The sequence below is a fragment of the Ylistrum balloti genome, unplaced genomic scaffold (genome assembly GCF_031769215.1).
Source record: "Ylistrum balloti isolate Yb309-2 unplaced genomic scaffold, AGI_CSIRO_Ybal_v1 Utg369830, whole genome shotgun sequence".
In the NCBI taxonomy this organism is placed as follows: Eukaryota; Metazoa; Mollusca; class Bivalvia; order Pectinida; family Pectinidae; genus Ylistrum; species Ylistrum balloti.
In genome coordinates, this window is record NW_026781993.1 from 2,118,562 (window position 1) to 2,132,608 (window position 14,047).

Sequence of the window (14,047 nt, forward strand, 5' to 3'; positions counted from 1 at the left end):
TGATGGCTCGTAGAGTTTTATTTTACAAATATTTACCTAACAACTTAATCATGTAGTGTTTTGTCATTCATCAATTCACAAAGAAAGGGGTGCTTTGTCAATGTTTCCAGTACATGTAAATTTGCTCTCAGATTTTACAGTACTGTAAATGTGTTCTCAAATATTTTTTCTAAAGAAAAATTAAGAATGAAATGTTAGACATAAGTTCCCTGATCATAAAGTGTACTATGTTTTGTATATATTCTTTCTTTGGTTTTGGAAACTTTTGTTTAAAGAAACCTTTGTTATTCATCATTTTGTGGAGATTGATTCTTTATACATGTCAGATGGTGTGAATATATGTTAGATGTTTTCTTCATAAATACATATACCTTATGTTTTACCTGTTTCTACCAGTATATGATATCATTAGGTATGCTACAAAGCATTAAGGTGTTTTATTTTAGGGACCAAATTATTGTTGTTAATATTGAGTCAGAAAATTTGTTTTAGTAGATGCACTATATTTTGACAAAAATGGAATCCTTGACAATGTGTGATCCAAACATTATTTGTATTTTCTCACTAATAAACGTTCATCTGACTGGAACATTTCAAGTGTTTCAGAATGCTAAAGGTTGATATATATTATATATGTAAGAAAACATCGAAGTATATAAGGGCAAGCTAATGACAGTCATATTTACCTTTGGTGCCAGACATATTAAAGTCACAAACACCTTTCTGTACAAAGATTGTACAAAAGACACAATAAAGTCACAAACACCTTTCTATACAAAGATTTTCAAAAAAGACACACAGTAAAGTCACAAACACCTTTCTATACAAAGATTGTACATGAGACACACATCAAAGTCACAAACACCTTTCTATACAAAGATTGTACATGAGACACACATCAAAGTCATAAACACCTTTCTATACAAAGATTGTACAACAGACATATTAAAGTCACAAACACCTTTCTGTACGAAGATTGTATAAGAGACACACATCAGTCACAAACACCTTTCTATACAAAGATTGTACAAGAGACACACACCAAAGTCACAAACACCTTTCTATACAAAGGTTGTACATAAGACACACATCAAAGTCATAAACACCTTTCTATACAAAGATTGTACATGAGACACACATCAAAGTCATAAACACCTTTCTATACAAAGATTGTACAACAGACATATTAAAGTCACAAACACCTTTCTGTACGAAGATTGTATAAGAGACACACATCAGTCACAAACACCTTTCTATACAAAGATTGTACAAGAGACACACACCAAAGTCACAAACACCTTTCTATACAAAGATTGTACAAGAGACACACACCAAAGTCACAAACACCGTTCTATACAAAGATTGTACATGAGACACAGTATAAGAGACAAACATCAAAGTCACAAACACCTTTCTATACAAAGATTGGACATGAGACACACATCAGTCACAAACACCTTTCTATACAAAGATTATACATGAGACACACATCAAAGTCACAAACACCTTTCTATACTAAGATTGTACATGAGACACACATCAAAGTCACAAACACCTTTCTATACAAAGGTTGTACATAAGACACACATCAGTCACAAACACCTTTCTGCACAAAGATTGTACAACAGACACACATCAGTCACAAACACCTTTCTATACAAAGGTTGTACATAAGAGACACATCAAAGTCACAAACACCTTTCTATACAAAGATTGTACAATAGACACACATCAGTCACAAACACCTTTCTATACAAAAATTGTACAAGAAAGACATCAAAGTCACAAACACCTTTCATTACAAAGATTTTAAAAAGACACACAAAGTCACAAACACCTTTCTATACAAATATTGTACAAAAGACACACATTAATGTAAATTACACATACAGAGATCATTTAAAGGACTTTCATAACAGTCAATAGCACCTTTCAATACAAATATATCATTAGAAACTCTAGTCAAAACTGAAAACAAACTCTCATGCAGCTGATTTTCCCGTCAAGGCCTCGTCTGTAATATAAAGGGCAAATATTGTTTAAGCCTAGTTGGTGACAGAGGGAAATCTACATTGGACAGAATAAATGCACAAAACAGGTACAAGTAAATATGACTGAGAAAAACTGAAATTAATGAAGACTTGAAGAGTAGATATAAAACCAGCTCATTTGTAGGTATTATCTCTGTACTGTTTTTCAGCAAAATGGGATATTTTATTTCTTTTAAATACACTTCAGCTGTTCAGTCCTTTATGTTTAATTTGATGTAACCAAATATTTTGATATGTGATATTACAATGCAAACTTTAGTAATATTAAGCTAACAATTATCGCTGTTAATTGATTACATATAGGTTACATATCATTAATAGCACATGTTAGTAAATACCACTTTATCCCGTTGGCATAGCGTTCTAAAACCCCCTGACATAGCTTACAAACATTAACAGCAGTAACAAATCCTTTTGTTCAATATCCATGCCGTAGATATATGTATATCTGTTAAACACAGTAAAGGTTGTTTAATGCCAAAAAGTTTACCATTATAACAAAAGTTAGATGGGATTCCTGCCTCAGTAAGACATGTCATTCCAACGAGCCAACTACAGTGATTAAAAGAAGATGTAAGCTTGTAGCCCTTCATAATATTAGGTCTCTTCATAATAAAGTGTGAAACTTTTTGGGTTCTTGGGATCAAAATGACACAATTATAAAAAAGATTTCTATATCAGTTTGTCTTTTAAGGTGGTAATATCCCAACAGAGGCAATGCAGACAACTGAATTTGTTAATCTCAATCAAAACATTTCTTGCACACCATTGGAATATGGATGAATTTGTCGAAAAATCTTCAACTTTGTACAAGTGCCATAACTCTGCTGGTTGGAGAGGCACTGAAGCAAGTGGGGAATACAAAATCTTGACAGAATTGTATAAATGATCCATAGTAGATAAGTGTAAGGACACATTGCTATAATAAATAGTAGGGCTTAAGAAAGTGCTGCTGTCTCAAATAATTTATGTCACCATCTAAATACTGTCTTTAGTTTTAACTATCTTGGTGTATTCATTTTACATACGTGTATTTAACTATTGTGGTGGCTTGAAGTGGAAAGAGAATAGTATTTTATGACAAATGTTTTGATGTCCCATATTATGATATATAAATGTTGCTATATATTTGTAATTAGAATAGTAGTTACTGTACTTGTTTGGTTCTACTAACAGTGGTTTTGTTTATTTTAATCAGGCAGATACTGTTGTAATTCAGAATGTACCGATCGGTTGGTAAATTTTTAGTACATGTATACATGTACAAGAAATGAAGGAACTCTAATCCTTTTGCATGGATTAAAATCGTGTGGGAACTTAAATTAGAAACTAGCAAACATCGTAACACACCCAACTAAATATCCAACGTCCGTCATAATTATCGTTCTTATCTGATGTATATGATGGAAAAGGAGATTCATGTAGAATAACCAAACAAAAACTTATCGTGGAAAGAAGTTTGGAAGTTTTTGTTCTGATGTGGTAATTATAGATGTAACACTTTTTACCATTGGTGTTGTGACGTGATGATGGTAGATGTAACACTTTTTACCATTGGTGTTTGGCGTGATGATGGTAGATGTAACACTCTTTACCATTGGTGTTTGGCGTGATGATGGTAGATGTAACACTTTTTACCATTGGTGTTGTGACGTGATGATGGTAGATGTAACACTCTTTACCATTGGTGTTTGGCGTGATGATGGTAGATGTAAAACTCTTTACCATTGGTGTTTTCACGTGATGATGGTAGATGTAACACTTTTTACCATTGGTGTTTTCAATTGATGATGGTAGATGTGTCACTCTTTACCATTGGTGTTTTCAATTGATGATGGTAGATGTGTCACTCTTTACCATTGGTGTTTTCAATTGATGATGGTAGATGTGTCACTCTTTACCATTGGGGTTCAAAGGTGATGTAAGAGATGTGACATTTTCGTGCGTGATGTTTATAGATGTAACACTCCTTACTATTGGTGCTTTCACGTGATGAATGTTAATGGAACACTCTTTACCAATAGTGTTCTGATGAGATAATTAGCTTTTATGGTGCTGGCTATTGATGTTTTTACCGGGGGCTAGTGTTCTCAGTCTAACTGATACTTTTCTTTAGTTGAAAGGATGAGGACGTAAGGTACATGTAGGTATGTCCTGATTAGGTTTTATTCTGATACTTACTTAGGAATTATAGTTAGATTTAGTTTTCCCTGATTCTGTTCATCAGTAATGAACCGTCGAGGGTAAGATAAGCAGCATGTGCAAAATCACAGTCACGCTTTCGCGACGTCATAAAGATATATAAAGTCAGTCTTTATATAATGTCTTATAGGAAGTGGATAAATGGGGTTCAAGTGTATTTGTCATATGAACAGGTTATGTTGTAATTAACTGTAATAATTCTGATGGCCACATGTACAAAAGAGATGAAATATTTCCACATAGTAAGATTTCAGAAATTTATATTTGATGTAACATCAAGTAATGTTAAAGTCTGGTCTCAAATCACAACGTTTTCAGTAGAATGAAAGGTATGTGATATACGTTGGTAAGACCAGTCTTTTTAGAGACCACCATGGTATACATGGCTTACTGGTAAATGCATTACCGGTTACGTCATAAATAAAAAAAAAATTCGAAATGTGTGTGTATTTTTGTTTAGTTATTTAAGATATTATCCATAGATAACACTAACGCAATACAGGTCAGTACTAACTACAGTATACTTTTATTGAATATATGTAAATTCATTTAACGTTCAACATTGATTCTCTAATCTTGGAACACATGCTCCGCTGACGTTGGTTATCGACAGGTAAACATTATGGATGAAAATCAAAACAAAAGGAATTAAAAAATAAAACCAAAGAGAAACATCATCATAATTCTGAGTAAGAGTAAACGTTTGCTCCATAGACGACATCAGTCAAGTAAATCTTGGTCAATGAAAGTGAGTAATCTCACCTTGTCAAATGAGTTATACAAAAAACAAACTAACGAATATCAAACACGTCCAGCTTTATGACTAACAAGAAATTGAATGTTTCCCAATGAGACCAAAATGCTGCCGTGAAATCAACCTGCATCTTTATAAACCCTATGTTATGGGTTTGATTAGTTTGCCTGTCAGTTGAAGATTTATTGCACGTAAATCGTGATATTGGGAACACGACCTTGAATATCGAATCATTAGCGACATGTTAACACAATGGGATGGATATCCAGGCATGTTGATATCCATATAAGAACAAATCATATCAGTAAGTTGAAATCAAAACACCTTTCATACAGCTTTTAGAAAGCTGTCCATATAGAAAGAAAATGCCGACATGTCAACAGTCTAAATTGAAACTTCTACGTGATGAAACAATGGCACAATATAATATATATATAAAAGAAAAATTTACTTGGAGACCTTTAAAAAGTACGATGAGAATAAGACAAGATGTTCCGGAAGTTGAAGCGCACTCTGGTTCATCAACAACACCTGCCATCGCCTGCCATTTTTGTATTGTCTTCTGACTATATGAATGTCCACAGTAAATAAGACAATGGTGCAATAATTCCATTGACGTTTCAATAGTATTAGTTTTTATTTGTAAAATATTCTGATTGTTCCCCTCTAAAATTCAAAGTTAAACGATGAGAATACTGAAATGATTGATATCTCGTTGAGACGTATAATAAAGAAAATACCAACATGTCAACAGAATCATAGTCCATATTCAAATTCAGAAGAACTACAAACTCCTGAAAACGCACAAGGTGACCATTTGGTCTACATCATCGACGAAAACCGCTATGTAAATCTTGGTCAATCCAGGTAATATCACTTTCCCAAATGAGAAAGTGGTAAACAAAAACTGAACCAATAATATATGTCATTTCCCATTTGAACCGAATTCTGTAGCAAGAACTTCTATAAATCCTTATCTGACACTAGCTTGTCTGACTGCGGTTCTTCTCGGTTGAATTATATAAAGACATGTTAGATATTTGATAGAAATCTAAACAAGTCACCCCACGATAGCTTGAAATATGATTGAATTTTTATCGCTACATCTTCTTTAATTTCTGTAGTCTATGCTTAAGGTGTGATTTCCTCTGTCCTATAACGGGTTGGCTGATTCTATTACTGCATTGCCTGACCGTGGCATACTGGCCTCACTTGTTAAAGCATGGTTAGAGTTTGCGCGATAAAAAGTATTTTCAAAGCAAACATGATACCCGAAATGAGGTATCCGACTCGACCTGTTTTAGCAAACATATATCTTGGATGAATGTTCCCAATTTAGTTTAATTCATATCTGGAGAAAAAAAAATCTTTAACCAATTTTAAGTGTAACCAAGCGTTGAATAACTAGGACCTGTTAGTCATTTTTAGCACGTATAGTTTATATGTATGACGATATTTTTGAATGTCCTTGCAATTTATTGTAGTTTTATTAGTAACGCTGTATCATAAGTGACTGCGACAAGTTGTTTATGCTTTTCCTTAGGCATCTTCTCGAATTAAATTGAACGAGAGCGTTATGTCAAATATTGTTTAACTCGACATAGATCAAGTCAATCACTAATGACATTAAGGTCATGATGTCAAGGTCACTTTCAGACTTAATTGATACTCAATAGTCGCGCTAGAAGGCATATTACTTTCATTGGCCAATATCATTTATATTAGGGTCACACCGAGTTTATGTAACTGTAACAACGTTATATTCATCACGCCCTCTTAACCGTTATCACATCAGTATTTTCGCTTTGATGGAGAGCACTGAACATGTCTGTTGAAACTCGTATTCATATATGCACGTATATATTTATATATTGCAGTATTTTAATTCATTTGACAATTGGCTCCTCATTACCAGTTTGTAAGCAAGGTGAGAACTGCATGCTCCCGGACTGTTTTTGCAGCACATTTAAGCATCCGCTTGACCTAAAGACGATTCCACAGATGGTTTACTTTGGGTTCGACAAAGGTGCAAAAGCTGGCGCGGAAGCTTACTACAATAGGTTATTTCGACATGAACGTAAAAACCCCAATGATTGTCCAATCAGTTTGACTTTGTTTGTTTCTGACGCTAACAAGAATTTTGATCTGATAACGGAGTATTACAACCGAGGCTTTGAAATTGCGATTTTAAGTTCGAGTCACCACGTTAGCTACACGGTAGAAAGACTTAAAGCGGAAGCAAAAACACGTCGATATGACATAACAAGCTTTTCAAATATCACTGGAGACAAAATCCGTGGATGGAAAAGTACCCGTCAGCAGTCAGTACGAGATGCGCAGATAGAAGCTTTACGAAGTAACAACTTAACCTATGACGTGTCTTTCCCTTATACAAGAAAAAAAATGACAGATTTAAATCCATGGCCTTTTACATTGGATTATGGATGGACATTGCCTTGTGAAATACAACCGTGTCCGACCGAGAAACATCCGGGCTTTTGGGTAGTACCTGTGAACGCCATGAGAGATTATGGTGACTGGGGAGCTTGTAGATACTTTGATTCCTGTGTTAACAAACCATTAACTGTAAATCAAACATATACATACATAATGGATAATTTCCGTAGTCATTACCATGGCAATAGAGCACCATTTGGTATTCACATGCACGAGGCATTGTTCTCGGAATCGGCTGAACATATAGAAGCGATGGACCTGGCTATACAAGATTTGTTGAGATATGACGATGTGTATATTGTTGATGTCAATCAGGTAATTGAATGGATGAATGAACCTACAGAGCTACAGTTTATCAGGAGTTTTAAACCATGGAGTTGTACTTCACAATCTGTTAGTGCTATAACACTACCTGGCATATTGATTTTCAGCATCGCTATATTGTGTATTTTTGTTTACATTAGAGTTATGACTAAACTATCTGGGTAGTTTTTCTACTTACATGAAAAGATAAAGTGTTGGAAATAACACAAATCTAGGTTTCGGTAAGGTGTTTGGTTGAAAATAGAATGTGCTTTTTCATGTGTATTATTTCTTTTATTTTTAAGAAAATATCGACATGTCAACATAATCATAATCAAAACTCAAATTGAATAAAACGAGGGCAAAATACGACTGAAAGAATAATACAAGGACAATAAAACAAGGTTTCCGGAAAAATGAGCGTCTTCTACTTAATCCACGACACCAGCCCCGTAAATGTTGGTCAATCCGAGTAAGTAATGTCACGTTAATCGCTTCATATTGCATAAAGAATTAGAATATTTCCATTGAGATCACTATCACGACCATAAAACTTCCCCGTAATACGAGGTTTGGATTTTTTTTCGTCAGTTGACTATTTGCACGAAAACCGTGATGATGGTGCATGTTTAAGTTGGTGAATTGAATTTCATTATCATATACGTACATGGGACTTACATGAAATCAATACTGAATAAGCGTAGCCGAATAGTTTTACTATTCGCTAACAGTCATTTCGGCACTTGCCAGCATGTCCGAAATCGACGCTATTCCATGACAACTCGTACACATATCACACCTTTGTGTACATGCTTTACTGGTCATTTGTCTGAGGAAGGTGACAGCGTACGGATCGTACTGGTCACCGAAACGTCACATATTAAAATTCCTGGTTGTGTATAAAGAATCTTTACATAATCCTTACATGAAATCAGTTCAGATTGATATAATTTAATGTAGTTTTTCAGTAGGGATGCAAATCGCAGAAAAGATACTTATGAGTTCATTAATTGTTGTGTGCATCTCTCGTTGTTTCGAAGATAAATCAAAATAAAAAAAAAATACAAAAAAAAAAAAAAAAAACTCAAATGATATCTAATGAAAATCATATGACAAATTGACATTAGATTCTCGTCATTTTTCGATAAAAGAAATTTTGGTGATTATATTGTAATCCTCAGATTTTACCCGGAAGCATAAGTTATCAATTATTTCCAAACTAATTGGAAAAATAAGATTTTGATGGCATCTTCTTTATTTCTGTTATTTCCTTCCGTTCACTATTAATTGGCGAGGTATATATCATCAGTGTTAGCGACTAGAGGGTGATGGCAATTGTGGTAGGGCTATTGATGTTTATAATATTGTAACACATGTTACTCGAGTGCGAGTGGTAGACTGTTGGCTACTGTTTGTTTATAGAAATAGAAACAAGTTTTAAATTGAAAGTAGTACACATAAACGGAGATATTTTCCCCATGAAACCATGATGCCAGATGTACATGTTACCGAACTTCTGATCACTGACCGCGATCTCCGTTATCTTTGTATTTTATTCGGATCTAAAATATACATTTCTGTTATGTTTGTGTCACAGATAATTATATATATATATATCAGGATTCAAGACGACAATAACCTTTCTATTTAACCTAAACCACACATTAGATACGCAGATTATATGTGCCCCCTCCTTCACATAATGAGTTAATATGTGTAATTTACATGTAACTCAGTTCCTGTGTGATGTAACATGGTCTTGTATACATGTTTTTATTTTATGTCGTTTTTTTTGTAATAAACGGCCAGTATCATTTCACAATTCTGTTTTACTGGTTATCTTTCACAATGGTTGTGCTGCTCCGAAGATAAAAATTGTGTAGAATGAAAGCTTCTGTGTGTACTTTCTAAATACACAAATGAAAATAGATAATTGTACGAATTGCTGACTACAGTACTAAAGGAAACTAAGCAATTCCAATAAATGAATCATAGCCAGTTTGTATATTTCATTTTGGTACTACTTGCGTGCTGCGGTTTCTTCGACAAGCTACCAAGTGAGTAATTTTTGTTGCTATATATAGTTAAAACGCGTTTTTGCCTACACATCTCCTTACATTGAAATACAGAGGCACTCTAGGATATAAATAGCGTAACAATTTTGTTTTTGAAGCGTGATTTGATTTTTTGACAATGTTTCAAGGTCATTAGCAGATACTCTAGCACCCCTGGTGCGGAAACCCGCACATCCTGCCAGAAACTGCAAAGGCACTTTGGTACTTATCCGAAAATCTGAAGACTACTTTATTTTACAAGATATTCGTAGCGTCATGAAAACATTCTGATACCTTGATTGGGCAATCCAGTAAGGGAACAAAGAATTTGGAGAAAAGCAAAGATAAGACAAATGGACGTTACACTAAGTAAACAAACAAAATGGCAGGACATCGTTTTCAAAAAATGGCATTTCAGAATCAATTCAGAGGATGTACCTTGATCACAAGACTTTCCAATATATATATAAGGAAGACATCGCAGAATGCGCATACAAAATTGTTGATGTGTCGGGGTCCGTCTTCCTATAACACAATAACAGAGACCGTAAGACCGTAGAAAAGTATTGTTTCAATACAAGTAGCCTGATAGTTATCTTCGATTTTTTGTTTTGGTCGTGAAAAAAACAACATGAAATTTTTACGACCTAAGGAGCCTACGGAGCCGTTAACTGACATGCTCCATACTTATTTTATTTCGTTTTTTCGAAATATTATTTCGTTTAAACGAAATATTAATTCGTTTTTTCGTAATATTAATTCGTTATTTCGAAATATTATTTCGTTTAAACGAAATATTAATTCGTTATTTCGAAATGTTAATTCGTTATTTCGAAATATTATTTCGTTTAAACGAAATATTAATTCGTTTATTAGAAATATTATTTCGTTTTTTCGAAATAATAATTCGTTTAAACGAAATATTAATTCTTTTTTTCGAAATATTAATTCGTTATTTCGAAATATTATTTCGATATTAATTTGTTATTTCGAAATATTATTTCGTTTAAACGAATTATTATTTCGAAAAAACGAAATAATATTTCTAATAAACGAATTCATATTTCGTTTAAACGAAATAATATTTCGAAAAAACGAAATAAAATAAGTATGGAGCATGTCAGTTAACGGTAAACGGGCTCCGTAACGACCCGAGTTTGGGTCGACATTCAGAAAAATAATAAATCTGAAGTTTTGCCAATAGTTTGTAGCATTCATTAATTGATTGTGAAGTTCGAAAATCGTGTCAATTAAATCATTTGCTTGCAGGGATGACTTTTAACAAGCATGAATAGGTGCATTAATAGTGGATAATAGATGTAAAGGTTACACTCGTAACCTCAGGATACTTGGACTTTGTACCTAAGGATCAATACATAATGTTTTGCTTGTTCTCGGACTACTTCTCACTTTTTAGCACATACATTATACACCCTTTTAACACTTATCAAAAGGGTTGAAATTATACAATTTAGTGAATTATGAGGCTAACGGAATTCTCCTTTTCTGTCATTTTTCCCGATACGATCACGATATGACGTACTCGCTTATCTTAAACATTAACATTAAAGGTACCTTTAATACCGGTTTGATGATTCGTCAGACCAAGATGAAAATTTCAAGATTTTGATCAAAATGCATTCGATAAATATCATTCATGGAAAGTGTTTCGAAATTTATTCTTACAAGATAAGGTAGTCTGCAACGCAAAATTACGTCACTATAGCATGATTGATTGACTTAAGTGGGTATGTGATAAATACCTACATTTCTACTCGGTCCCACTACAACAGAAATGTTATGTTGCCGTCGGACATACAAGGCGTATACAAAATGGATCAGCACAATACATTTAATTTTGTGTGGAGAAGATTGAATTGTTCTACAGAAGACTTGTGACATGGGGAGATAGAACCAGTCATGTTTTCTATCACAACTGTTCTCGTGTGCTGCAGCATTTTAATTCCTTTAACATCAAGCTCCTTTTTACCAGTATGTGAACAGAAGGTTAACTGTAAACTCCCGGATTGTTTTTGCAGCACATTCAAGCATCCTCTTGACCCAGAGGAAATTCCCCAAATTGTTTACTTTGGATTCGACGATGGTGCGAAGGTTGCAGACGAAGCTTACTACAACAGATTATTTGGAGAAGACCGTAAAAATCCTAATGGTTGTCCGATAAGTATGACACTGTATGCTTCTGGGGACAACACGGATTATACCGAACTGAATCACTATTCTGACAGAGGGTTTGAGATTGCGATTCACAGTATAAGTCATACTGTTATTGACACTGGTGAGAAGATCCAGATAGAAGCTCTTGGACAAAGAGAGAACATCATCAACTTTTCAAATATAACAAAAGACAAGATCCATGGATGGCGGAGTCCCTACCTACAGACAGCAGGTGATGTGCAGATAGAGGTGTTACAAAATAACAACTTTACCTATGACGTGTCTTTCCCTTATACAAGAAAAAAAATGACAGATTTAAATCCATGGCCTTTTACATTGGATTATGGATGGACATTGCCTTGTGAAATACAACCGTGTCCGACCGAGAAACATCCGGGCTTTTGGGCAGTACCTGTGAACGCCATGAGAGATTATGGTGACTGGGGAGCTTGTGGGTTCCTGGATTCCTGTGTAAATAAACCACTAACTGTAAATCAAACATATACATACATAATGGATAATTTCCGTAGTCATTACCATGGCAATAGAGCTCCATTTGGTATTCACATGCACGCGACATGGTTCACAAAGCCCGAACACATAGAGGCGATGGACCGTGCAATTCAGGATTTTCTAGGGTACGATGATGTTTTTATTGTAAATATCAACCAAACAGTTGAGTGGATGAAAAGACCAACAGAGCTGAAGTTTATAAACCGTTTCAAAGCCTGGTCTTGTTCTCCACAAGCTGACAGTATTATAACCTTCCGCTTTATACTCATATTCATACTGGTTGTTTGTGGGGTTGGGTTTTACGTTAAATTGATGTCTTCAGTTTTTGGTTGAATTTGGGTGATCAAATGACGCTGTTTTTATTTATTAGTGCGATAATTAAAATATTGAAGGAATTTTCGTTAGATGTTCTTTGCTTTTTTATCATACGTATGACATGTTTTAACATTTAACATGAAACAGGAAGACTATATACAAATACGATAAACCATTATATCAATTTGATTTCAATCTAACAAAAGCATGTCCTTGCATTTTGATTAATGCTGAGAGATATCAAAATTCGTCATAATTGTTCTGTGCTCCATGAAATAGCTTTGATCATCATTAATCACTCTATCATGCAGATTTCATTTTCATATTTTCTGTTCTAACTGCCACCCCAATATTAAAGTTTTCCATCGATATACCACGTTGGGTGTTTCTTCTGTCCATTATAGTGATGTTACCAATTCACCTAATCATTATCATTATAGTGATGCTACCAATTTACCTAATCATTATAGTGATGTTACCAATTACCTTATCATTATAGTGATGTTACCAATTACCTAATCATTATAGTGATGTTACCAATTCACTCAATCATTATAGTGATGTTACCAATTCACCTAATCATTATAGTGATGTTACCAATTCACCTAATCATTATAGTGATGTTACCAATTCACCTAATCATTATAGTGATGTTACCAATTCACTCAATCATTATAGTGATGTTACCAATTCACCTAATCATTATAGTGATGTTACCAATTCACCTAATCATTATAGTGATGTTACCAATTCACCTTATCATTATCATTATAGTGATGTTACCAATTCACCTAATCATTATAGTGATGTTACCAATTCACCTAATCATTATAGTGATGTTACCAATTCACCAAATCATTATAGTGATGTTACCAATTCACCTAATCATTATAGTGATGTTACCAATTCACCTAATCATTATAGTGATGTTACCAATTCACCTAATCATTATAGTGATGTTACCAATTCACCTAATCATTATAGTGATGTTACCAATTCACCTAATCATTATAGTGATGTTACCAATTCACTTAATCATTATCATTATAATGTTGTTACCAATTCACCTAATCATTATAGTGATGCTACCAATTACCTAATCATTATAGTGATGTTACCAATTCACCAAATCATTATAGTGATGTTACCAATTCACCAAATCATTATAGTGATGTTACTAATTCACTCAATCATTATAGTGATGTTACCAATTCACTTAATCA

At 33.9% G+C, this 14,047-nt stretch overlaps 2 protein-coding genes across 2 annotated transcripts; both read left to right on the top strand.

Moving 5' to 3' along the window:
• The first annotated feature begins 6,283 nt into the window (after window positions 1-6,283).
• On the top strand, window positions 6,284-7,953 carry LOC132545199 (chitin deacetylase 8-like). Its single transcript, XM_060208875.1, has 2 exons — window positions 6,284-6,288; window positions 6,885-7,953. The coding sequence occupies exons 1-2, from the start codon at window positions 6,284-6,286 to the stop codon at window positions 7,951-7,953; spliced, it is 1,074 nt and encodes a 357-aa protein (XP_060064858.1).
• Window positions 7,954-11,804: 3,851 nt separating this feature from the next.
• On the top strand, window positions 11,805-12,842 carry LOC132545128 (chitin deacetylase 8-like). The gene has a single exon (XM_060208799.1). The coding sequence runs from the start codon at window positions 12,006-12,008 to the stop codon at window positions 12,840-12,842; it is 837 nt and encodes a 278-aa protein (XP_060064782.1). The 5' UTR covers window positions 11,805-12,005.
• Window positions 12,843-14,047: the final 1,205 nt, after the last annotated feature.